At 42.4% G+C, this 23,703-nt stretch overlaps 4 protein-coding genes across 5 annotated transcripts; 1 reads left to right on the plus strand and 3 right to left on the minus strand.

Annotated features, from left to right (window-relative positions):
* Positions 1-1,333: 1,333 nt before the first annotated feature.
* LOC6733183 (actin-42A) lies at positions 1,334-3,160 on the minus strand. Its single transcript, XM_016167473.3, has 2 exons — positions 3,000-3,160; positions 1,334-2,850 (listed from the first exon to the last, which is right to left on the minus strand). Exon 2 carries the CDS (start codon positions 2,826-2,828, stop codon positions 1,698-1,700), a length of 1,131 nt encoding a protein of 376 aa, XP_016026067.1. The 5' UTR covers positions 2,829-2,850; positions 3,000-3,160; the 3' UTR covers positions 1,334-1,697.
* A 491-nt stretch (positions 3,161-3,651) lies between these two features.
* Positions 3,652-6,378, plus strand: LOC6733184 (peptide-N(4)-(N-acetyl-beta-glucosaminyl)asparagine amidase). Its single transcript, XM_016167515.3, has 7 exons — positions 3,652-3,775; positions 3,845-4,426; positions 4,488-4,579; positions 4,642-5,477; positions 5,533-5,617; positions 5,677-5,773; positions 5,830-6,378. Exons 2-7 carry the CDS (start codon positions 4,051-4,053, stop codon positions 6,237-6,239), a joined length of 1,896 nt encoding a protein of 631 aa, XP_016026068.1. The 5' UTR covers positions 3,652-3,775; positions 3,845-4,050; the 3' UTR covers positions 6,240-6,378.
* Positions 6,379-7,032: 654 nt separating this feature from the next.
* LOC6733185 (uncharacterized serine-rich protein C215.13) lies at positions 7,033-9,547 on the minus strand. The gene is made up of 3 exons (XM_002080225.4): positions 8,166-9,547; positions 7,699-8,110; positions 7,033-7,639 (listed from the first exon to the last, which is right to left on the minus strand). Exons 1-3 carry the CDS (start codon positions 9,265-9,267, stop codon positions 7,573-7,575), a joined length of 1,581 nt encoding a protein of 526 aa, XP_002080261.2. The 5' UTR covers positions 9,268-9,547; the 3' UTR covers positions 7,033-7,572.
* A 1,712-nt stretch (positions 9,548-11,259) lies between these two features.
* On the minus strand, positions 11,260-23,702 carry LOC6739276 (sterol regulatory element-binding protein cleavage-activating protein). 2 transcript variants are annotated; one of them, XM_039291553.2, is made up of 7 exons: positions 22,504-23,702; positions 17,709-18,068; positions 17,460-17,643; positions 12,532-14,800; positions 12,267-12,469; positions 11,856-12,210; positions 11,260-11,789 (listed from the first exon to the last, which is right to left on the minus strand). In XM_039291553.2, exons 1-7 carry the CDS (start codon positions 22,767-22,769, stop codon positions 11,611-11,613), a joined length of 3,816 nt encoding a protein of 1,271 aa, XP_039147487.1. In that variant the 5' UTR covers positions 22,770-23,702; the 3' UTR covers positions 11,260-11,610. The 2 variants fall into 2 exon arrangements, with proteins under 2 accessions (XP_039147487.1, XP_016026069.1); XM_016172157.3 differs by lacking the exon at positions 22,504-23,702 and adding an exon at positions 20,499-20,993.
* Position 23,703: the final 1 nt, after the last annotated feature.

Raw genomic sequence — 23,703 nt, forward strand, 5'->3', positions numbered from 1 at the left:
CAGGCTTGCTTTAAAGACACTCAGTTTTTGAGGAAATATTCTATGATTGCAGTTTTAGTGTTGATTTATAAGAGAAATATTTAAAAAATAATAAAAAACTTGATTTCTTACAATAAACAGTGAAAACAATAAACAAAGTCCGCAAAATTTCCCGTCACTTTATTTTTAACGCAAATCCATGCATAAATTTAATTTGGCAATCGAAAATCATTTTGTTTTTCACTCAGAGCACAGGGGCACGGGGAAAATTTTCTTTTCTTACCTACTTTTTTCCTCTGATGATTTTATTAGTTATATTTTGCTGACCTCACTAAGTTTGCTATCTCTATTAAAACATACAAATTACCCAAGTATCTAGTATGACACATTCCATAAAATGTTGATAACTGTCACAAATCGAAATTTGTGAAAATATTCCTATTTTTAAAGTATTTTTAATTGTATTGAACAAATAGGAATCTTTCTATCGATGGCTTTGGAAAATACGTTTATTTAAAGCCAGCTTTCAACGTAGAAACCCAGAATATAATGCTTACAGCAGTAAAGTTAGTTTGGCATTTGCCGCAGTGACTAAAGTCTATGATGGCCTCCATATATGGACATCGACGATCGACGCAGGCGCTCTGCTTACTAATCTACTTTCTGACTACAGTTCATTAAATTTGGTCAACGCGTTTGTCCGGATCACCAGCAGATTTGCTAGGGATCCCCCAAATGTATTTCTCTGCGTTTCAACCCCCAATTGATAATCGGATGGGGCGCGCCGGGCCCCACCTATCAACAAAATCGGGCAAACAATGCCAATTGATGACAACGAAAACTACTCCGAACATTCGTGAGTGAGTCAACAATGTGGCTTTGTTTTGGTCTCGATTTGCAGTGGCCAGTGCGAGTGCGAGTGCGGTATTCCTCCACTATTTCCTTATAAGGTAACGCTGATGCAGCTGTTTTTGGCGTTTCACTTGCTTCACTCGCAATCAATCAACGTAAAATACCGCTAAGACTGGGTGGGGTCGGGTGATAAGCGGAGCGAGTCCAAACTGAATCACACCCTATGCTCATATGTACATATATCCGATTCGACAGAAATCGCAGGCCATAAACTGGCTTATCAAGGCACTTCCTGCAAACCGATGCTTGCTCCCATCTGACTTAAGCACAAAAGCAGCATGCCTTATTGGTTAGCGCTTTATCTGACGCCTCCGCCACTGCATGCCACTGGAATGACCACATAGCCATCGGAATAACACGGTCTCAGATCGCCTCTTACTCATGCCAGCCAAATGCTAGCTTTTTGGTGGGGGGAAAAAATAATAGAATAAGACAAAAGGAATTTTCAGTTCTTTTCGTCGCTTTATTATTAAGAAGCGGTTACAAGTATTTTAGTGGTATGGTAAGTTTGCTTTTAATACATATGTAGGAATGCATGAAAGTAATGGAAATGCCAAACATGAATCAGTTTTGTAAATGCTTATGTGCATATGAACTTGAATTTCGAATAGAACACAATATGGTTTGCTTATGCGTCGTGTACAATTATGTATAAAAGTGAATAGAATGCATTCTTCTGAAGGAGCGAAAGTGTTGTGCGCCTGCTCCCGGTATTAATGTACTCATGCCCAATACTTCTGACTCCCATCCTTCGTCTGCAATGGGTGTGTTCGATGAGGAACGACCACGCCCAGCCCGACTACTGCTTAGAAGCACTTGCGGTGAACAATGGAGGGGCCAGACTCGTCGTACTCCTGCTTCGAGATCCACATCTGCTGGAAAGTAGACAGCGAAGCCAGGATGGAGCCGCCGATCCAAACAGAGTACTTCCGTTCTGGCGGGGCAACAATCTTAATCTTCATGGTGGACGGAGCCAATGCAGTGATTTCCTTCTGCATGCGGTCAGCGATTCCTGGGTACATGGTGGTGCCACCGGACAGCACAGTGTTGGCGTACAGATCCTTACGAATGTCGACGTCACACTTCATGATTGAGTTGTAGGTGGTCTCGTGAATGCCACAGGCCTCCATGCCGAGGAACGACGGCTGGAACAGCGACTCGGGGCAACGGAATCGCTCATTTCCGATGGTGATGACCTGTCCATCGGGCAACTCGTACGACTTCTCCAGGGACGAGCTAGAAGCGGCTGTGGCCATTTCCTGCTCGAAGTCCAAGGCAACGTAGCACAGCTTCTCCTTGATGTCGCGCACAATTTCACGCTCGGCGGTGGTGGTGAAGCTGTAACCGCGCTCAGTAAGAATCTTCATCAGGTAGTCGGTTAAATCGCGACCGGCTAGATCCAAACGGAGGATGGCGTGCGGCAGGGCGTAGCCCTCATAAATGGGCACAGTGTGGGAGACACCGTCGCCGGAGTCCAACACGATACCTGTGGTACGGCCGGAGGCGTACAGAGACAGCACCGCCTGGATGGCAACATACATGGCCGGGGTGTTGAAGGTTTCAAACATAATCTGAGTCATCTTCTCGCGATTAGCCTTGGGGTTCAAAGGAGCCTCAGTAAGCAAGACTGGGTGCTCCTCCGGGGCCACACGAAGCTCGTTGTAGAAAGTGTGATGCCAGATCTTCTCCATGTCGTCCCAGTTAGTCACGATACCGTGCTCGATGGGGTACTTCAGGGTAAGGATACCACGTTTGCTCTGTGCCTCATCGCCGACATAAGAGTCCTTCTGTCCCATTCCTACCATTACGCCCTGGTGACGTGGACGGCCGACAATCGAAGGAAAGACGGCGCGCGGTGCGTCATCACCGGCAAAGCCGGCTTTGCACATGCCGGATCCGTTGTCGACCACTAAAGCTGCAACCTCTTCGTCACACATTTTGCAGAAATTTTATTTGGATCTGCAAGTGAAAAGAAATCTGGATGTGTACACTAGAAGCAAGGAGACAGGACAGCGGCTAACGTAGAAAAGAACGCAGACAGGACCGCCCCCTTCCAGCAAAGGAATAATGACCGCACAGACGAAAAGAGTGTTGGGCAGGAGTCTTACCTTTTTTGGAAATATGTAGGAGTATATTCTAGTTATCCGCTGCGCACACTTAGCACAATGACAGACGCTTTAAGATTGAATTGACCGACGCCTACTTTTTCGAGTTAAAGTGGTTGAAAAGTAGTGTGACCATATACGCATAAAATTATGGACTTTTTCAATCCCGAAGTGACTCATTTACGTATACACCAACAATAAATGTTCGTCGATAAGTTGGAAACGGTGAAGTATGGAACACGCGGAGTTATTTTGAAATTTTTTATTCATTGGTATACTGAGACGTTACCAACAAATTACACATGAGCCAAGAATCCTGGAAAAATGTATTTAAAAATTATGCAGTGTTCCGAAAGTGCACCCAAAAGGGGTTTGAAAATACCTCCAAATACTGTACTTGCACCACAGGGAAATCCATGTTATGAACGGCTGTATAACACTATCATTCAAAATGTATTTCACCGTTTACAGAGCGTTTTGACAAATTGTGAAAATTTTTTTATTAAGATATTAAGGAAGATATTCCGAAAAGTGTTGTGTTCCTACATGAAATCAACATAAAATAAATTTTGTATTAACAGGACATGAATTTAGTTGGATTTTGACAAATATATATACAAATTATTGTTATAATTGGCTGTTTGAAAACTAACTTGAGTGCGCTATTTTGACGCAAAAAAACAACGCAACTAAATATTGTAATTGAATTATTTTTAAACACCAGAAATTGATTGAGCCATTTCTATAAGAGGGAATTTTCTGGAATAACCCGTAAATAAGTATGGATATACATATGTAAAATTCTTATCAAATATTTTAAAATAGAAATTTGTTGTGCTTACCCATAGGAAAAGAAAATGTGCGCTAGTGGAATTCGGTTGGCTTCTTTCAACAAAAAAAAAAACCTAAAAAACACCTCTTCTGTTATCGCTTGCAGTTCGCTAAACTAACCGCGTTTTTCAACACCATAACCCTTTGTGTCTGCCTGATTGTCATCCCCCGACCACCCCTATTACCGACGAAACCAATCTGATAGTGGCAGCTAGTCATCAACATGGTGGACATCAACTTGGAGTGCGTGCACCAGATCGAACCGAAGACCCGTTCCACTGGTCAGCAGCAGCAGGAGCGAGGGTTAAAGGAAGCCTACCTGGAAGCGGTCCGCATTCTCTTAGTGCTGCTGGAGAACATCTTGGCGCAGCCGGAGAACTCCATGTTCCGCACCATACGGCAGGAAAACAAAGCTATTAAAGAAAAGCTGCTGTCCTTGCCCGGCTGTGAGAGGCTACTGGAAGCCATAGGCTTTGTACGCACCCCCAGTTCCAACGCCTACACCTTGCCCACCGAGGTGTCCCTGCAGCAGGTGAAGAAGTACAGAGATGCGCTAAGCGAAAGACGCACTGCCTGGCTTAACGGCACAGTGTCGAAAAGTAAGCTTGTCTTTGGGGGGCAAGACTTGCATCCTAATCATCATGTCTGGGATTTTAATAGGTCCTCCTCAACAAAGTACCACCAGCACCACGCCCTTGTTCATCAAGCCTTCCGTGGAATATCGTCATAGAATCGCCTTCCCCCGTGTGTTGGTAAGCCAGCCATCGAACACGATAGACCTCTGCTGTATTCTGATGTGGAAGCTTGTTTTCAGCGCACCAACAATAACTTTCTGCAGTCGCTAGAGCTTTATTCCGATGCAGTCATGCAGTACGAGGATAACCTGCTGCTGGCTACTGGCCGCACTCTGATTCCAGTGGAGGAGCTCACCGAAATGGCAAGCGAGAAACTGATAGACATTCAAGATCAAATTGCGTCGGGTGAGCGCCAGGAGAAGGAGCCATGTGTTCGCGACTTGCTGCTTGTGGAGCTGGTAAACTGGTTCAACACGCAGTTCTTCCAGTGGGTAAACAATATACCTTGCCGCGTGTGTGGGAGTGAAGAGAGCAAGCTGCGCCGTACTGAACGGGAAGGTGATATAAGGGTGGAGGTCACCGTCTGCTGCGGCCAGGAGAGCAAGTTCTACCGCTATAACGACATCTCCCAGCTCCTCGTTTCCCGTAAGGGCCGTTGCGGAGAATATGCCAATTGCTTCACATTCCTCTGTCGCGCCCTCGACTACGACGCCCGCATTGTCCACTCGCATTTTGATCACGTCTGGACCGAGGTGTACTCCGAGGCCCAGATGCGTTGGCTGCATGTTGACCCCTCCGAGAACGTGGTAGATTCTCCGCTGATGTATCAGCATGGCTGGAAACGTCCCATCGACTACATTCTTGCCTACTCTAGAGACGACATCCAAGATGTGACTTGGCGCTACACTAATGACCACCAGAAGATTCTGCACCTACGAAAGCTGTGCGGGGAAAAAGAAATGGTGCAAACGCTGGACGCGATTCGAGCAAAGCGGCGTCAAAATTGTACCGCCGATCGAAAGTTGTTCCTCAGCCAGCGCAACATGTACGAGGTCATCGGCTTGACGCTAGAGCGGTACGCATTTACAGAAAACTATTCGAAATTAAAGTTAATCTCGTTTCCTGTTTAGTAAGCCGACAGAAAACGAGCTGAAGGGCCGGAGCTCGGGAAGTCTTTCTTGGCGACAGTCACGTGGGGAGCACACTTTTACCAATGTAAGTGAGCTGACCTGTAACGCGCTGCCGGCCGTTTGTGACCTTTCAAGTATTTACAGATATTCGTTTTCAATCTGAGTGCAGCCGAGCTACAAAAAAGGCAACTGAATGTGCGGTACAGCTGTGCCACCGATACATACGAACGATATGCCAAAGGCGAGTCATGAATTTATTCACAGCACTAAGAATGTTTTTAACTTTTCTATCCATAGACGGAGAACTCATCACTGTCTTGGATACCTATAAGACCTGGCAAAAAGCGCAATTTTCCTCAAAGAACATATTTCGAAAAGTGGAGCGCGATTGGAAAATGGCATATTTGGCTAGACTGGAGGACACCGATTGCGGAGAAATTGCCTGGACTTTTGATTTCAGCAAGACTAATTTAAAGGTTAAGTCCTATACCTTAGTTTTCGAGACAAAAACTTTTGGCGACGGAAAAATCAGCGTGACTGTCGATGCCACCGACGGAAGCGCTTCGGTTGAAAATGCCACTGGATTCAAGATTGTGGCCAAACTTACTGGTGGCAAGGGCGATGTGGCATGGCAACACACACAACTGTTCAGGCAGAGTCTTAATTCAAGAGACTATCCCTTCGATCTGCAAGTGCAACTACATTGAAGTCCTCAAATAATATTTTGGAAATCAAAATGTAATTGTAAATAATATTAACGATTCCCAATCTGGATGAAAATATAATAATCAAAAATGTATATTAAAAATAAGATAAAGGCACATAGTGTCGCTATATGTAATTATACTTGAAGTTTTAAAGACTAACTTTTCTGGGATTTCTATATATAAATATATAGAACAAGCGCATGGAAACAGTTAATATAAAATATAAGGTTCTTAGATGACAAATTTAGGAAAAATAAACATATATTTTCTATATGCTGCTGAGCAGAGCAGTACATCATTTTATTGGTCACAAGTGTTGGGACGATTTTTCAAAATTTACACATGTACATATATAGAAAAAGCTAAAAAAAATTAAAAAAGGTAAAATAAAATTAAACTAGATCGACTCGGCTAGTGATCCTGATCAAGAATTTATATACTTTTTAGTAAAGTAAAAGACGTACAACTAACGGGTATACAAATAGATATGATATGTGAGAATTTCGAAGTAATATGTTCGTTGAAACTTAAAAACATCAGCGATTTTCAGAAAACCGCGCAGTGATAGAACCATTTTGCATCACCAAAAAGTCATTCGATTATTGCCTGCCCATTATTAATATCGGTATATTAAAATTTATCGATACATATGACTTCCGCTTATCATCTACATCAAAATGCGCATAAACATATGAATCCTTAAATGCATGAATATGAATCTTTGTGTAGAATGTTACATATGTATATTCTTTTCGCTTTATTGAATTAATTAATTGGTACCATTACACTAAAGTAGAGGTTGCAAACGGTCACAAATTTATTGGTATGGAGAAAGGGTCATTATATTGGTATACATACATATATAATAACATTTAAACGTACATTTTTAGGTAAATGTGTTGTATAATAAAAGTTAGGAAATTTCAAGGACTACACGGTTTTACATTTTAAATAATACATTAGACTCGTTCTTAATAAATCCACAAAAATGTAAAAACAGTTTTTCATTTTTTCAGGTTCTTGACACCGAAAATAATTTTCCTTTAAAAATTCCCGACCCCCATAAGACTAATTTTTGTTTAATTTTTACTCTCACACATGCACTGCCTCTTTAGTTTGTGCGCTACCTTTCAATTGTTATTTCATGCTAAGATCGAACAACCATCACAGATTTTAAATTTGTTCGTACATATCGCCCTCTCCTGGTACGCTTCGTCACTACGTGGACCAGACACTTGTGCTATATACTATGTATATCTACATATGTGCTATTTACATTTATGTATATTAATTTTTGATATTTAATGGCGTGTCTTAGATTTAAGATCTATGATCAAATGTAATCTCCAAAAACGTACTTAGAGGTAAGGGTGCTAGTTACAGATGGAATTTGGCGGTCTCTAAAATAAAGTTTAATAATTATTTATGGGATCATATATAAACACGTGGGGTTTCTTACTTGGTTTGAATTTTAACCACTCGACGCACATTCGTCATTATGGTGTCGATGTCTGAAGTCTTCCCCGATCGATTGAGAGCCTCACACAGGGTCTGAATAAAAGGAGTTCCTTCCTCCGTGCGGAAAGATACATAGCCCTCGTACGTGCTATAGCACTTGAGGATCTCATTTGGAGACCCATTGGGCTGGGCGGCATCGGTCATAAAGCCCCCTAGTTCGCGTTCGCCCTTGCAGGCCTGAACGAAAAGTAGCTTGGGCTTGTCCTTAAGCGTCTTATTGCGCAGAATGGGAAAAACCATGTCGTAGTCCACGGAGTAGTCGTCATCCTTTGCTGCGATCTGGTCGTGGCGCGATCCATGACTGAGGATCACGAGGACCAGAGCGCTCTTGTCCTTAAAGTCCTTGGTTTCCACTGCAAAATTTAGGAATTAATTGAATAACCCGTGAAAGTACACTTCTCTACTTACACATTTGCACTGTCCTTTTAATGGTTGCCAGGGTTGCATCTGTAATAACTTCCACTTTGCACTTCAGCTGCTCAAAGGTGGCGCGCAGGACCTTCACATCCTGGGCACTTCCCTTTCGGAATTCGTTCTTGTTATCGAACCGCTCGTGGTTGAAGATATACACCCGGGCGGGCTTGAGTTTGTTCTTGGTCAGGCTTGATTTCGAGGTACCCAGGCTCGTTGAAATCGTGCCCTGGGCATCTACGGATTGCGCGACGGCAGTGACCTTCGGCTTGGTGCCTCCTGATGATCCCAGACTAATGAAGGGTTTGGGAGTTGCAGTAAAACTGGGCGGCTTCTCAACTTGCTTGGGAGCTGACTTGAAAATGCTAGAAATGGAGGAGACAGATGATGATGGTTTGGACGGACTCGTAACGGAGCTGGCACTGGAACTGGACGTGGAGCTAGTGGTTTTTGGTGTCTTGACGCAGGGAGATGTGTAAGTTATGGCCAGGCTTGGCCTCTGAGCATAAGGTGAGACGTAGCTGGAATCCGAACTGTTTGCAGTGGAAAATGGCGCCCAGGTCGCCTTAGGTCGATTTCCCTTGAGGTCCACTCTCTGAGTCTCCAGGTGCTGGGTGACCGTGTGCCCTTTCTTTTTGGTCACTGTCGTCTGCTCGGTCTTGACTAAGGTGCTCGATCGTTTGCCAGCATTGCTTGCCGTGGCCTTGAAGGGCTGTGTGGAGCGAAAGGAGACGCCGTTCAAACTGGGCGGTCGAGAGCGCGAGGAGGTGGTCGTTGTAGTGGTGGTGGTGGAGCCAAAGGGTCCCTCACCGCCCATTCTCATCTGGGCGAAGAGAGCCTCTAACTCCGCCTGACTAGGCGTGCGTCGCGTTGTCGTCTCCGTGATCAGCGCCCGCTGCGTGTGCGTCACCGTCTGGCGTGTGGTGAGAAAGGTAACCGTCTGGTTGTTGCTGTCCGTTATGGTCGAGTTTTGCACGGCCGTGTTGGTCGTCTCCGTGGCTGCACTCGTGGTCTGGACTCGTGTGCGCGGGTCCTGCACCACCAGTGCCTGGCTGGGCTGTTTGCGATCCGTCTCGCTTTTCTTGCTCCACCAACCCATTATCACTCCGGTTTGCGTGTGTTGAGCTTCCTGTCTTAAACTGGCTTTCCCGCACTGCGCTGCAGTTGCTTTGTGAAGCTCTTGTGTTTCGACCGACGGTTCTCACTCTACTGAAAGAGTCGGAAAGAATTCCGAGCAAAGAGCGCTGCCGAGATAAGGAGGCTTATTCATCGAAAGCCTCCGCCGCTCTCATCGGATTTTATCCGGGACTACAACACTATGAAACTGTGCTAATAGCGCTCCGTGGTGTGCGTTATCTGCACTCCGACGTGGCTGATGTCTCCCAATGTGCCGCTTTGCCCATACCCAAAAACTTTTATGCCTTTATGATCTCTCCTGTTATAAGCAAACCGAACGAGTTCAGCTCACCAACACCTGTGTATGGTTCGCTCTTACTCTCTCTTTTATTATGAACAATTTCCTCTGGTGCCATTCATACATGCATATGTCCACATGTATGTAAATAAAAACAAATGAGTGATAATTTTAAAAATTATTTATTTTGTATTTATGTTTTCGTCAAGGGTTAAAACAAGAGTTGTCTACATATGTACATGTATTTATTTGTTACTTACACATTCGTATTTGGAAAGCCATCTCAAGTATTCATGCCTTATTCACACGCTGATTTTAACAATAAGCAATTCCAAGAATCATATCGAAAGCAGGCAATGACCCAATCAGCTGTTTAAAACAAAGCACAACATTTTTTTACGTACATATCTACATACATACATATGTATGTCAAGATCTCAGGAACTATAAAAACGAGTAGGTTGAGATGCGAGATAGGTCGTATGCGTACAGCAAGTTTCTTGACCCGTTGCCACGCCTACTTTAACTGACTCGCCCACACTTTTGACAAATGTTTTGATATTTTTATTGGTCTTGTAAGTTTGTATCGATCACTTGAAATGATTTGTTTATTTTTAATTTTGTCAATTTTAAACGTACATGTGTACATAAATATATGAAGGAATATTTATTGTTTTTAAGTTTATCAGATGAGTAACGGGCATTTGATAGCTCACCAAGGCCGTCGCCATGCAGTCAGCCAGGGGGGGGGGGGGGGGGGGGGGCAGTTAGTAGAATTATAATTTTAAAAATGTGGGAAAATGTTATAAGTTATCGACTACCCCGAGCGGATACAGGTTGAATAAGAACAGTACACAATTTAAATAAACAACGGGAAGTTACGCGATATGTAGCAAATTATGAAATTTCTTGAACATTCCTTTAATCATCCTCAGTACGAAGTTACTAACACACTTGAAGGCCCTCATTGCTATGTATATTTCTCATCATATTTCATAGTTTTCTTTGTTATTATTTACATTTTAACACATTTATATAAATAAATAAACGTATGATAGAGCTGGCAATTCTACACAAATTTGGTATATTTCTACCAAAACTGGTATACTCATTTCCACAGATTAATCGAAACTGGTATACCAACAATTTTTTCTTTCTCCAAATCAACAATTTTTCCAACTGTTCTTTCCATAGGGCTGGGTCACCAAGAATCAGAAATACTCGGCTATTGACCCTGATGAAGAATATTTAAAATATAATCACAATACCTTCTGGCTGTTCCAAACTTTTTACTTATATCGAATACATAAAATTTGAATTACTGAGCTGAAAAAGTAAAGATTGATAGATGAGAGTTTGGAAATTGGAGGGCGTTTTCAAACTGAAATCTTGGCCAACCTTAATAGCCTTTACAATAACCTCCATTTGCTTAATAACGAATACAAGCCCCCAACACCTTTCCAAAATTTGTTTAGTAACAACGTAACTTAAACAACATTTTACCTGATATGTGATCAAATTACCTTATAAGTTGGTTGAAATCTTTAGAGTGCTGTATTTAATATATATACATTATCCACTGAGGCAGCACGGAAATCAAAGTTCATGGAGAGGAATAAATATAAAAACAAAATAATTTTTTTTAAATTTATTTTTCTTTCTGAATATTAAGCGTAGATGATTCTAATAAATAATGTGTTTAATTTAACATTTAGTCATTTTATGTTAGGCTGAGGCGCTTTAAGACACTATGTAGTTCTTATAGTTACGCGAAAATATATGTGTATATATCTGATTCATTTAGTTTAGTTCCTTAACCTACCGGAGCGAAGCTGTTACACTTAGTGTCCAAAACTAACACAAAATTCTAAAGAAGAGATACGTTAAAACCGTAAGTTGCTGCGGACCCTAATAGTATATATATTTATATAAAATAGTGAATGCGTCAATGACTTCCAGGCGTTTGAGAGCCTTAGGTCAACTTATTCCTAGGTGCTATCGAACCACGCTAAATTAAAATTTTGCGCTTTAGTGGCACTTGTCAGCCACGATAGGAAAGCGGACGACGCGGATCTCATTTCCGTAGTCGCAAACTACCGAATCGCAGGCAAGCATCATTATTTTGGGACACAGCTGAAGGTTTGCAAAGTCCAGTTTGACCTCGCGAGCCGGCTGCCCAGTGCGCACATCCCACACAATAAGAGATCCTGTGTTGGAATTCAATTTATTATTTACTGCACCTCTTATATTGGCAATCAAGATTGAGACCTTACCCATTTTGCTCGTAACCAATAGTGACGGTGTTAGCATCAGTAGACTCGAGTATGCATTTGAGATGTTGATGGTAGTCAACAGGTTTCCTTGAAATCGTTCCCATACGCAAATCCTCTCGTCCGTGCCTAGCGAGATTACGTAACTGGGGGCACAGGCCAGACAGCTGACAGCTCCGTCGTGAGCTTGTATATTATACATGCAGGCGCCCGTGAAAAGATCCCATACGCAGAGCAGGCCGTCCTGGGACCCAGACCCCCCTGTGCCCGGTTGCCAGCGATCCACAAAGAGACAGGTTACGGGACCGCAGTGACCGTGGAGCGTATACTCAACATCCGACTTGTTGAGGCAATACACCTGTGGAGACCAGTTAGAGTTAGGAAAGTTGATTTAATAAAATGTTGCATGCTCACTTTAAGAGTGTGATCCTGGCTGCCAGTGAAAACCATGTCGTTAACGACCTGCATGCATGTGATTGGCTGCTGATGGGCTAGTCTTACACCCTCCAATGTGATTTTCATTTCCTCCTTGGTGGTCTTCTGGGATGCTTCTTGCTGACAGCGCTGCTGCTGCATCATTAATCCAAGGCTTCCAGTGGATCCAGTTCGAACATGAGCTAAAAGAGAGAGTCTTTCCTTTTAGGAGCTTTTTAAAAGGTTATTTAACGGAAAGACATACTTCGCCTGTAAGCCGAGGTAAAACCCCAGTCGATTTGTTTCCCCTTGTAGTACGTCTCTAAGCGGTAGAAATCTAGTCGGCCATTAAGACGCGCCACAATCACCCGATCGCCGTTCAGGTGGATGTGGGTAATACCCTGGTTTCTCTTCGCGTCTTCCTGATATGCACACTTAAGCAATCCCGCAGGCGATTCCCACAATTCTACGCGGCCGTTGGCGCAGCCTACTGCGATGAGATTATCGAAGTAGTCCAGGCACCAGACCGGTGACACGGCCAGCTTTCGTACCAGCGTCTGCCCATCCGGTCGCTGCTGAGAGATCTGAATATCGGATCGGGAGATGCTGGTTAGCTGTTCGCCACTGCGTGCATCCCACACTCGGATCTGGCCTTTAAGGCAGCAGCTGATGATGTAGGCGCCGTCAGACACCAGACATTCAATGCGATGTTTGTGTCCGGCGATTTGCGTTGGAACTCCCTCCAGAATTTGCTCAGTCTGCTTGTACGGCGCCTCAGATTCGTGCCAACTGGAGCGCCACTCGGCATAGTTCCTGGTACAGATGCAGCGGTAGAAAACCACCATCGTGTAGCAAAGCACGAAGATGCTGATGCAGCACAAGAGGATGGCGAAAAATATTTCCATGGGGCTCTTCGGAACCAGAGGCAAGCCCTCTGCCATAACCATCGGAGACTCACGGCGCACGTCGTCATCGTTAAAGTCCAGCGGATCGAGTGCAGCGGCTAGGGCCTTCCATTGAAAATTTTGTTGCAGCTGCTCCTGCGGATTCCGCAACAGAGTGGCTAGCTCCGGAGCGATGGCATGACTAAGGCGAATGGTCGGTAGCAGGGTGACGTAGTGCCCACTTAGTGAGATGTTGTACTGTTTCATAATCGTGGACCAGTGGAAGTTTGAAAGGAAATAGTTTAGGTCGAAGCTGGGATATCGCAGTCTCAACATTTCCTCGGCCGTTTCGTTTATGTCGATCGCTAGAGGAGCTTTTATGGGCGTAGAAAACCCGCTTCCGCTCGGCGCACTCGTGGCACGCTGCCCGTCCGCTTGCCATCCCTCGAAAAAACTGCTGACTGCTCCCCGACCCGCCTGTAGTCGCCGTTGAAGTTCAAGGGTTGCCGTCATTGTGCCGTTGCTCTGCATGCTAAACAACTGCTCCAGATATCCCGAATTATAAACTATAGAGCATATCCACACAATCATCCAGATCATGAAGGCACGCTGAAAAAAGCGCGTGCGCGCCCAGAAGTTTACAATCTTTATGCGTTTGGGTATTCGCTGCTCTGGCGATGAGTGTCCATTAACCAAGCTTGTACGATCGCTAACAGATGCGGCATCAGCAAAGCACAGTTTCGGATGCGACTGAGAACGCTGAAATGTGCCAGGGACAAACGGTGGCAATGCTGGGGTGGCCCCGAAAAATCGAAAATCCTGTCGACCAGCTCCTTGGGTGCAGCTCAGCAACATCTTAGGAAGGTGCTTGGCCTCCGCCGTATACTCGGTCCGCTTAATGTTCATGGCCAGTATTGTTGAGAAGAGCAGCATCTGTAGCATAAAATCGGAAAGCAAGCCGACTATGGCGAAGATACAAAACTCCTGGATGACGGGTACGAAAGTCGCAAGGCCAATAGTCAAAATTGTTATCTCCGTCAAAAGAGTCTTGGATATATGCCAACCCTCTTTGCTAAGAGCCTGCGCCACGCGGATCTTCACGTCGAATGTCTCGTCCATTGAGACTACGCTCTTCGTAATCACCAAGCTATTTTCCAATCCCACAAGGATTACAAGGTAGGGGAAAATGTCCTTTGACTGCAGCGAAATTGTCAGGCCAAAGAAGAAACACAAGCCAAGGGACATGGCCAAGCTCCCGGCTGTGGTGATTACGCTACATAGGGCCAGCAAAAAGCGGGAACGAAATACATCGATTTTTCGAACAGAGAAGTACACATAAGCAAACACCAACATAAAGGCCACTGTGTAGGGCACCAGCTCCCACATTCTGTACTCTCCCGGGTAAAAGATGTAAGTTATGGTCGTCGGCTCTTCAGCCGGCGCACTAGCCAACGGGAGTGGCGGATAGTGTCGCTGCAGCTTTTCCTTTAGCGTGTCCAGGTACTCCATATCGTTGTGCTTGAGAAATAACGTCAAGGCATACTGTATAATACGCGACCGAGCGCGCAAAGGATAGCGCTTGAATCCAGTGTCCTGCATGGGTAAACCAAACAGCATTTCCGCCGCTGAAACTTTTGATTTCTGTAGGTTCTGGAAATGGACAAAAGTACACATTTAGGATTAGATAGACAATTTAGAACGTATGTTTGATAGTTATCTTTATTACTAGGGAGTTTCCTAAAATCTAACCAAGTTTCATTGTGGTCGGCAGTCCGTGTAGTGACGAAGCGCAGCGAAGACTTTACTATACACTAAGAAATAAAATTCTGATACATATTTGAAAATATATAAACCTGAAACTAAAGGGATTGCCATTACAAAAATAAAAGTGGTGAAAAAATTATCGACTAATGGGGCTTGTAGGGCGTAACTACATCCACAAAAAATAGGAAATCAGGTATACATACGTATTTACGCCCACAACTTCTGAAGAAATGGTGTATGAATCTATCTATGGTAAATACAATAAATAAAACAAAAGAGAATGATATAGTCAAGTTCCCCGACTATAAGATACCTGTTACCCAGCTGGTGGAAATGCGAACTTCAAATTTTATCATTTTGGGATATCGATAGATATTGGGAAATAAAATTAGAATACATTTAAACAAAGTGTTTTTGTATGCTTATAGAAATTGGCAAGACAAACAATAATACTAAGAAAAAGTGTGGGCGTGACAGTTTTGGCGTTCGAGTGGGTGTGGCAAAAAATTTTTTGGCAAATCGATATATATTTACAAAACTAATACAAAAATCAAAAAATTTTAAAACAATGTCAAAAGTGTGGTCGTGGCAGTTTTGGGCGGTTTTTGGGTGTGGCAGCATGGGTCAACAAACTTGCTCTGCGTCTATGTCTCTCTAGAATCTGTATGCTTAATCTTAACCTTCTAGCTTTCATATGTTCTGAGATCTTGACGTTCATACGGGCGAAAAGACGTACATGGGCAAATCGACTCGGCTATTGATCCTGATGAAAAATATATATATGTACATTTTATGGAAACTCTTCATTTTACCTGTTACATACTTTTCAATGAATCTAGTTTACCCTTTTACTCTACGAGTAACGGGTATAAAAAGCGATGTTTAACGAACTACAACACTTTATGATTAAAAAACAAAACGAAGATCCAATTTGTTTCTACTTATTGTTTTTCGAATGTTGTTCGTATGCCAGCTTTATATGTATAAAATATTATAATATTATATGTATATAGCTTTAAATTGAACGACGGCTATAGCGACACGTCTGTTGACACTGATCAACAATGTGTTTACTTTACTTTACTTTATTTACTTAATATACTTTAATATACCTTCGTCATGGGTTGATAACCATGCAGATCAGTGAGTCTCTTATAAATGTATCTATTAACAGAAATCTAAATACGAGTATATGCTACCAATGAAGTGATTTGCCACGCTTTCAATATATCAATACTTCTCAACCTGATATACAAATGATTATAGCTCGAGCTTTTGTCTGATAGTTGTGTTATCTTTACTTTAAGTATTTCCCCGATTCAACAAAGAGCAATTTCCTTGAACTTTAATATCATACTTTTGAAATCAATTTACCTGCTGAAATCGAAAAAAAAAAACTTTCCGTAAAAAGTATTAAAATTAAAATGAATCTCATGCCGTGCTTATCTTACAGACTTTTAATAACAATTTTTTGTGTATATTGAAAGGGGCACAAAAAGTACACGATCTCATAGTTATGCGTGTATGAGCGAAACCCTTTTATTTGAACAGTATGCATATTCATACTACAATCTGAAGCTTTTAAAATTCTTATATCCGTTACTCATAGACTAAAAGGGTATACTAGATTCGTTGAAGCGGACGTAAGAGGTAGAAGAAAGCGATTCCGACAACATAAAGTATATACATTCTTGGTCATGTTCGCCAAAAACTATAAAAGCTAGAGTTTTGATTTAGCAAGCAGCTTCCAGAGACATAGACGCATCGCAAGTTTGTTTCCAAATGTTGCCGCGCCCACTCTAACAAACCTCCCAAAACCGCCCAAACTTTGGAAAATTGTTCGATATTTTTAAATTTTTGCATTAAGCTTGTAAATTTCTATTGATATGACAAAAAACTCTGCCGCGCTAACTCTGATATCCAAAACCGTCCAAAACTGCCCACGCCCACTATACTGGAATTTTTTTTTTCGATTTTTCTTTGTTTTATTCAATTTTCAATATATTGTCAATTCTACAGGTATACCAAAACACTGTTCGCCCCACACTCTTGAATAAATTTTTAATTTTGTCTCAATTTATTCTCTAATATCTACCGATATGCCAGAAAAATGATGATGATAACCGGTAACGTGTAGTGAGGGAACTTGCCTATAGCTTCTCTCTTGTTTAAAACTATATTCGTAATAGATCTTATTTTTATTGGAGTTCATCTGCGGATTTGGAATGTAAATGCCCTCTGCCAGTACTTTGGATAGAGGGTTATTACGAGATCTGTGTGACTTTCAAAAGCTCAAAACGCATCGGTATAGACAATACCTATAATGAAAGATTAGGTCCGGCTAGTGTGGAGTCTAGACTAAAACTCTCTTCTCAACCTAAATTTACTAAAATCTCATTAATATTTACAAACTGCTTGAGTTGCGTAAAGTCTATGACGTATAGTGACTAAAGTTTACAGACATGGATAATCGGTTGACTCCACCTGTTCTAGATCTTCCATTTAAACCTTTGCTTCATCTACATATGTATTGGCCTATACCTACATGGTACTGAAATATCGTGTTCAGGATGTTTGTGTCCCGAGTGAAGTTCTGAGAGTTCTGCGTCCACAGGTTGGCAGGCGACAGCAGCAGGCAGCCATACTCCGGAAAGATCTGGTCCAGCTGCCCGTGGGTTCCGCGCTTTACGTTCTCTACATGTAGGCAGTTGTGCTCCAGGGTACGCTTGCTGCCGGAGAATATTAAGTAAATCAGCGTTGTTGAGAGACTGGAAAACCCCTTCGGTGTACTCACTTTTCGCTGCTCTGGTGATTGCGCACAATTTCAAGCAATTTAAAAACTTCGTATAGCGGCGCACGAAACGCATCCATAAGCTGCATTCCCTCCGTCCATGGGAGAACACTGGCCCGCAGAGTAATCTGCTGGACGTAGAAAAAGGCGGGGCTGCTCTGCGCCCAGGGCAGAAGGGGAGGCGGGCTGCGGTCCGCCGTACTGCTATTTAGTACCTGGGGTTCGGCGGAAGGGTGCAGTTCCTGCGGTGTAGTCGAGGATGTATTAAGAGTCTGCCCTGACATCGATCCGGATCCAGCTTCGTAGGGTACAACGATCTTGGTGGGTATTGTCCCGGGCAACGGTATGTTGATTAACGGATAGCTGGAATGGAAGTCTAAATTAATAATCGTATTCACCATATTTGATTAATCGGCTATTTTAGGACTAGCGCGAGTGTTTGGCAAGCGTATAGTCATCCATCGCGTGGCTTGCGCTTTCTATTTTTGGAAAGACACAAAAAATGTCTAGTTTAATTGATCCCACGTAACTATATAGAAAATAATGATTTCATTTGTAGCATTCTTACTCGTTAAACAAAGAGCAAAGAATAAAGCTATATTTCGTTGATTTGAAAATAAACTAACTACGAGCAGATTTAATTTATTTATAAACTTTAGATTACAACCAATAAGGAAACTAGCAAAAGTGTGCGTCAGCATCCATGAAATGATCATAACTTAAATGCATATTCACAGGGTAATCAGTTCCCTTTATAGTATCTACAAGAAGCGTGCCTAACGAAAATTCAAATCTAATCGATAATCCCCATTTCATTTGTATTTAAAGCAAGGCATGAGCAACCAAAATAAAGTATTTTATTCAACTATTTATTCTTCGTCCTATCAGCAATTCTCTCATAAAGTATTCAAGGTCAGCGGGCCGTTTGCCTGGCCCAAGACAACAGCCTGCCCTCAGCGACCAGCCGGTAAGCGGCGCTGAGCACGACGTTCTCCAGTGATAAGCGCGCCGATAGGCGGGAAAACGCTGTGCGTGCAGCTACCAATGTATACATATAACGCTTCGATAAGCGAAACACCGGTTCATCTAATCCTGTTTAAAGCTGCCGGATGGTTTGTGCATTTATCATATAAATCAAAATCAAATGGATTGCTAATAGGTTCTTAACGCGTATAATAAAGCAAACAAAAACCCTTCTTAACGCTCTAAAAACAAGAGAGAACACTAAGATACCCAAGCGATATCTGGGAGCGGTTACATTTATTGTAGTTGTACACTTTTTTTGTACATATTGCAAGAATCTATACGAAAATTTATGGGCGTGGAGATCAACCAATATTGGTAGGAAAAACACTACAAAAAAATTTACGAATTTAGCTATTCGACACGTATAAATCCTTAGTCATAAATGGGACATGCCTCTTAGGAAAAGAAAACCCATATGGTATTTAAAAAGTGAATTGCCTACGTAATTTCTAGCATTTCAGATTTTGGGACCTTCCAAATAATTCACATTCGGGATAACGAATCACGGAACAGGCTATGAAGTTGTTTTTGCTCAACTCAATGAACGAGCAGATAATGAAATAAATACGCAAGTTTGTTTTAGTAATATGCATTTTCAATGCAGTGCGCAGCACGTACATACAAATATATGTACATATCTGGGGATTGAACTTCCTAAAGCAGGATCAATCTTTAGCTTACACTGTAAACTTTAAGGTGTCGGTTTTCTGCAGAGCATCCAGAGAGAAATTTGATTAAATGCTTTTCCGAAATGTTTGCAAATAGCCTTAATATTATTAACCCAAAAAACGTTTTGACACGCCCACAAGCAGCCTAAAACTTCCACGTTCACAAATTTGTTCTTATTTACTCATATTAAATTTCGAGTTCGCATTTCCTTTAGCTGAGTAACCGGTATCTGATAGTCGGCGAACTCGACTATAGGATTCTCTCTTGTTGAAATTTGAAATCCGGAAATATTTGCCCACGAACTAGTAATTTTGCCCACGTCCAGTTTTGAAGATATACAATTTGGAAAAAAAAAATTAAGAAATTTTTTTGTAATCGCATAACATTATTTTGACACTCTTAAGTATAAAGTATAGGTTTAATTTTGAAAATATAACCCATTAAAGAACATCTCGGCCTTATCAGAAAATTATCCTAAAATATCCTAAATACCCTAAAACTGTCAAAAAATAATGTTTGCCAACCCATTAAAATTAGTTGCTATTGTCGTTTGCCCAACCTTAACAATAATTCGTATCGTTTTTAAGGATGGTCGTTTGCCTATCGTTGGCCAACGTTTTTTATTGATAATATACAGTTTTAAGAAATGGGAAAACGCTTTATTCTCTGATAAGACTAAGATTAAAGTATAACTTTTCAAAAGATTAATTTTTTTTAAATTTTGAAGAGTGGGCAAACGATGTAATTGCGATTAAAAAATTTTTGATTTTCGAAATTTCATATCTTTAAAACTCGAGGTGAAAAAAAACGAATTGATGGGCAAACGATTCCAGCTTTCCAATTTTTAAAATTCGATTTTACAAATCCCAGCTTCCTTAAGCTAGTTAAGTTAACTAAAATCTGCAATTGAATTTAGTTTCGCTGTCCAACATCGCTTATAAAAGGGTGTTGAAAAAGTTCAAAAAATTTAAATCAATGTCAAGTCCAATGACCGCTACAAGCAATTTTCCATGTACATATACAATGTACATATTTATGTATGTACATATATGTACATATATTTTTAAGGTGCTGTGTCTGCAAAGTTTTGGCACTGACCACGAAAGCAGAATCGCCATGAACGCGATGCTGGAGGCACACGTCGGGTAGCTGGACAGGAAGAGGCCGTGCTTGTAGTAGAAGTGCGAGACGGAGGCGGGCAGTCCGGTGGAGGAGGCTGCCGCAGCGGCCGCCACTCCTGTGGACGAAGGGGCGGGGCCGGGGGGCTTGCCGGCCAGGCCGCTGCTGTTGGATGCTGCTGTGCGCGGCGACGTCGACGACGCTGCCGCGGCCGCCCTGGCAGAAACATCTGTTGCGGCGGCCATGTTGTTGTTGGCACAGAACTTACACTTACACCGAGGTGAACACACACAGGCGCACGGCCACGACTTGCACACACACACACTCACACTCTAGAGAGGAGAATCTGACCACGAACTTTGTTCTAACACTTTAGCAGCAAAGTACGAGTTCGGTATTCGCGGTTTTTGCGCGGATTCGGATTTGCACACTCGACTGCGGCAATTACGCAACCCGACGTTTGCAACGCATCATCTGCGTAGGCAGATCATCTATACGAAAATTTATGGGCGTGGAGATCAACCAATATTGGTAGGAAAAACACTACAAAAAAATTTACGAATTTAGCTATTCGACACGTATAAATCCTTAGTCATAAATGGGACATGCCTCTTAGGAAAAGAAAACCCATATGGTATTTAAAAAGTGAATTGCCTACGTAATTTCTAGCATTTCAGATTTTGGGACCTTCCAAATAATTCACATTCGGGATAACGAATCACGGAACAGGCTATGAAGTTGTTTTTGCTCAACTCAATGAACGAGCAGATAATGAAATAAATACGCAAGTTTGTTTTAGTAATATGCATTTTCAATGCAGTGCGCAGCACGTACATACAAATATATGTACATATCTGGGGATTGAACTTCCTAAAGCAGGATCAATCTTTAGCTTACACTGTAAACTTTAAGGTGTCGGTTTTCTGCAGAGCATCCAGAGAGAAATTTGATTAAATGCTTTTCCGAAATGTTTGCAAATAGCCTTAATATTATTAACCCAAAAAACGTTTTGACACGCCCACAAGCAGCCTAAAACTTCCACGTTCACAAATTTGTTCTTATTTACTCATATTAAATTTCGAGTTCGCATTTCCTTTAGCTGAGTAACCGGTATCTGATAGTCGGCGAACTCGACTATAGGATTCTCTCTTGTTGAAATTTGAAATCCGGAAATATTTGCCCACGAACTAGTAATTTTGCCCACGTCCAGTTTTGAAGATATACAATTTGGAAAAAAAAAATTAAGAAATTTTTTTGTAATCGCATAACATTATTTTGACACTCTTAAGTATAAAGTATAGGTTTAATTTTGAAAATATAACCCATTAAAGAACATCTCGGCCTTATCAGAAAATTATCCTAAAATATCCTAAATACCCTAAAACTGTCAAAAAATAATGTTTGCCAACCCATTAAAATTAGTTGCTATTGTCGTTTGCCCAACCTTAACAATAATTCGTATCGTTTTTAAGGATGGTCGTTTGCCTATCGTTGGCCAACGTTTTTTATTGATAATATACAGTTTTAAGAAATGGGAAAACGCTTTATTCTCTGATAAGACTAAGATTAAAGTATAACTTTTCAAAAGATTAATTTTTTTTTAAATTTTGAAGAGTGGGCAAACGATGTAATTGCGATTAAAAAATTTTTGATTTTCGAAATTTCATATCTTTAAAACTCGAGGTGAAAAAAAACGAATTGATGGGCAAACGATTCCAGCTTTCCAATTTTTAAAATTCGATTTTACAAATCCCAGCTTCCTTAAGCTAGTTAAGTTAACTAAAATCTGCAATTGAATTTAGTTTCGCTGTCCAACATCGCTTATAAAAGGGTGTTGAAAAAGTTCAAAAAATTTAAATCAATGTCAAGTCCAATGACCGCTACAAGCAATTTTCCATGTACATATACAATGTACATATTTATGTATGTACATATATGTACATATATTTTTAAGGTGCTGTGTCTGCAAAGTTTTGGCACTGACCACGAAAGCAGAATCGCCATGAACGCGATGCTGGAGGCACACGTCGGGTAGCTGGACAGGAAGAGGCCGTGCTTGTAGTAGAAGTGCGAGACGGAGGCGGGCAGTCCGGTGGAGGAGGCTGCCGCAGCGGCCGCCACTCCTGTGGACGAAGGGGCGGGGCCGGGGGGCTTGCCGGCCAGGCCGCTGCTGTTGGATGCTGCTGTGCGCGGCGACGTCGACGACGCTGCCGCGGCCGCCCTGGCAGAAACATCTGTTGCGGCGGCCATGTTGTTGTTGGCACAGAACTTACACTTACACCGAGGTGAACACACACAGGCGCACGGCCACGACTTGCACACACACACACTCACACTCTAGAGAGGAGAATCTGACCACGAACTTTGTTCTAACACTTTAGCAGCAAAGTACGAGTTCGGTATTCGCGGTTTTTGCGCGGATTCGGATTTGCACACTCGACTGCGGCAATTACGCAACCCGACGTTTGCAACGCATCATCTGCGTAGGCGACGCAGGGTCCGGTTCGCCCGATATTGCGATATTATTATTGTTTATTAATAGCGGCGCCTCGCTGGCTCCTGCTGGCTGTGGACTTAGCTTGGATCTGGGCTTGGGCTTGGGCATGGGCCGTATATCGATACATGTTCACCGGCGATTTGCATTCTATTTCTATTGATTTTTCTTTTTCTTGCGCTTCATTCGCACCTTTTGGCCCCACGTTATTTGCGCCGTGCGGTTGTTGTTGCTGCCGCTGCAATTAATTGACGTTTTTGCGCATCTTCGGCGCTCTTTCACACACACACGCGACAAGCATACGGGTTATTCTTATAGGAATCTGCGACGTAAACGTCGCTCCCACCGGGTATTTTTTACTTAATTGAAATTAAAGCAGCGCCGCGGCTTATTGTTATCAAATTAGGAAGGTATATTTCACTTTTCTGGGCGGATGTGCCGTACCTAACCGCCGAGCAGAACAAAATTTAAGGCAGATCAAGTGTTGCCGATAGCTCAGCCGCAGCACAGGTACAAGGTAATGGCGATCAGACGAGTCCGCCAATAAGTTTAATATGCAGCTTTTCGTTAAGCACGTTTTTCTATACCGAACCGCAAAATTGGATGCGCCCCGCGTCACCACTCACGTTAGAACAAAATGCTGGCTCCCCGTGAGTCAGCGAGCGCGAACTAGTTCGCGGCCGAACCAAA

The sequence above is a fragment of the Drosophila simulans genome, chromosome 2R (assembly GCF_016746395.2).
Source record: "Drosophila simulans strain w501 chromosome 2R, Prin_Dsim_3.1, whole genome shotgun sequence".
NCBI lineage: Eukaryota > Metazoa > Arthropoda > Insecta > Diptera > Drosophilidae > Drosophila > Drosophila simulans.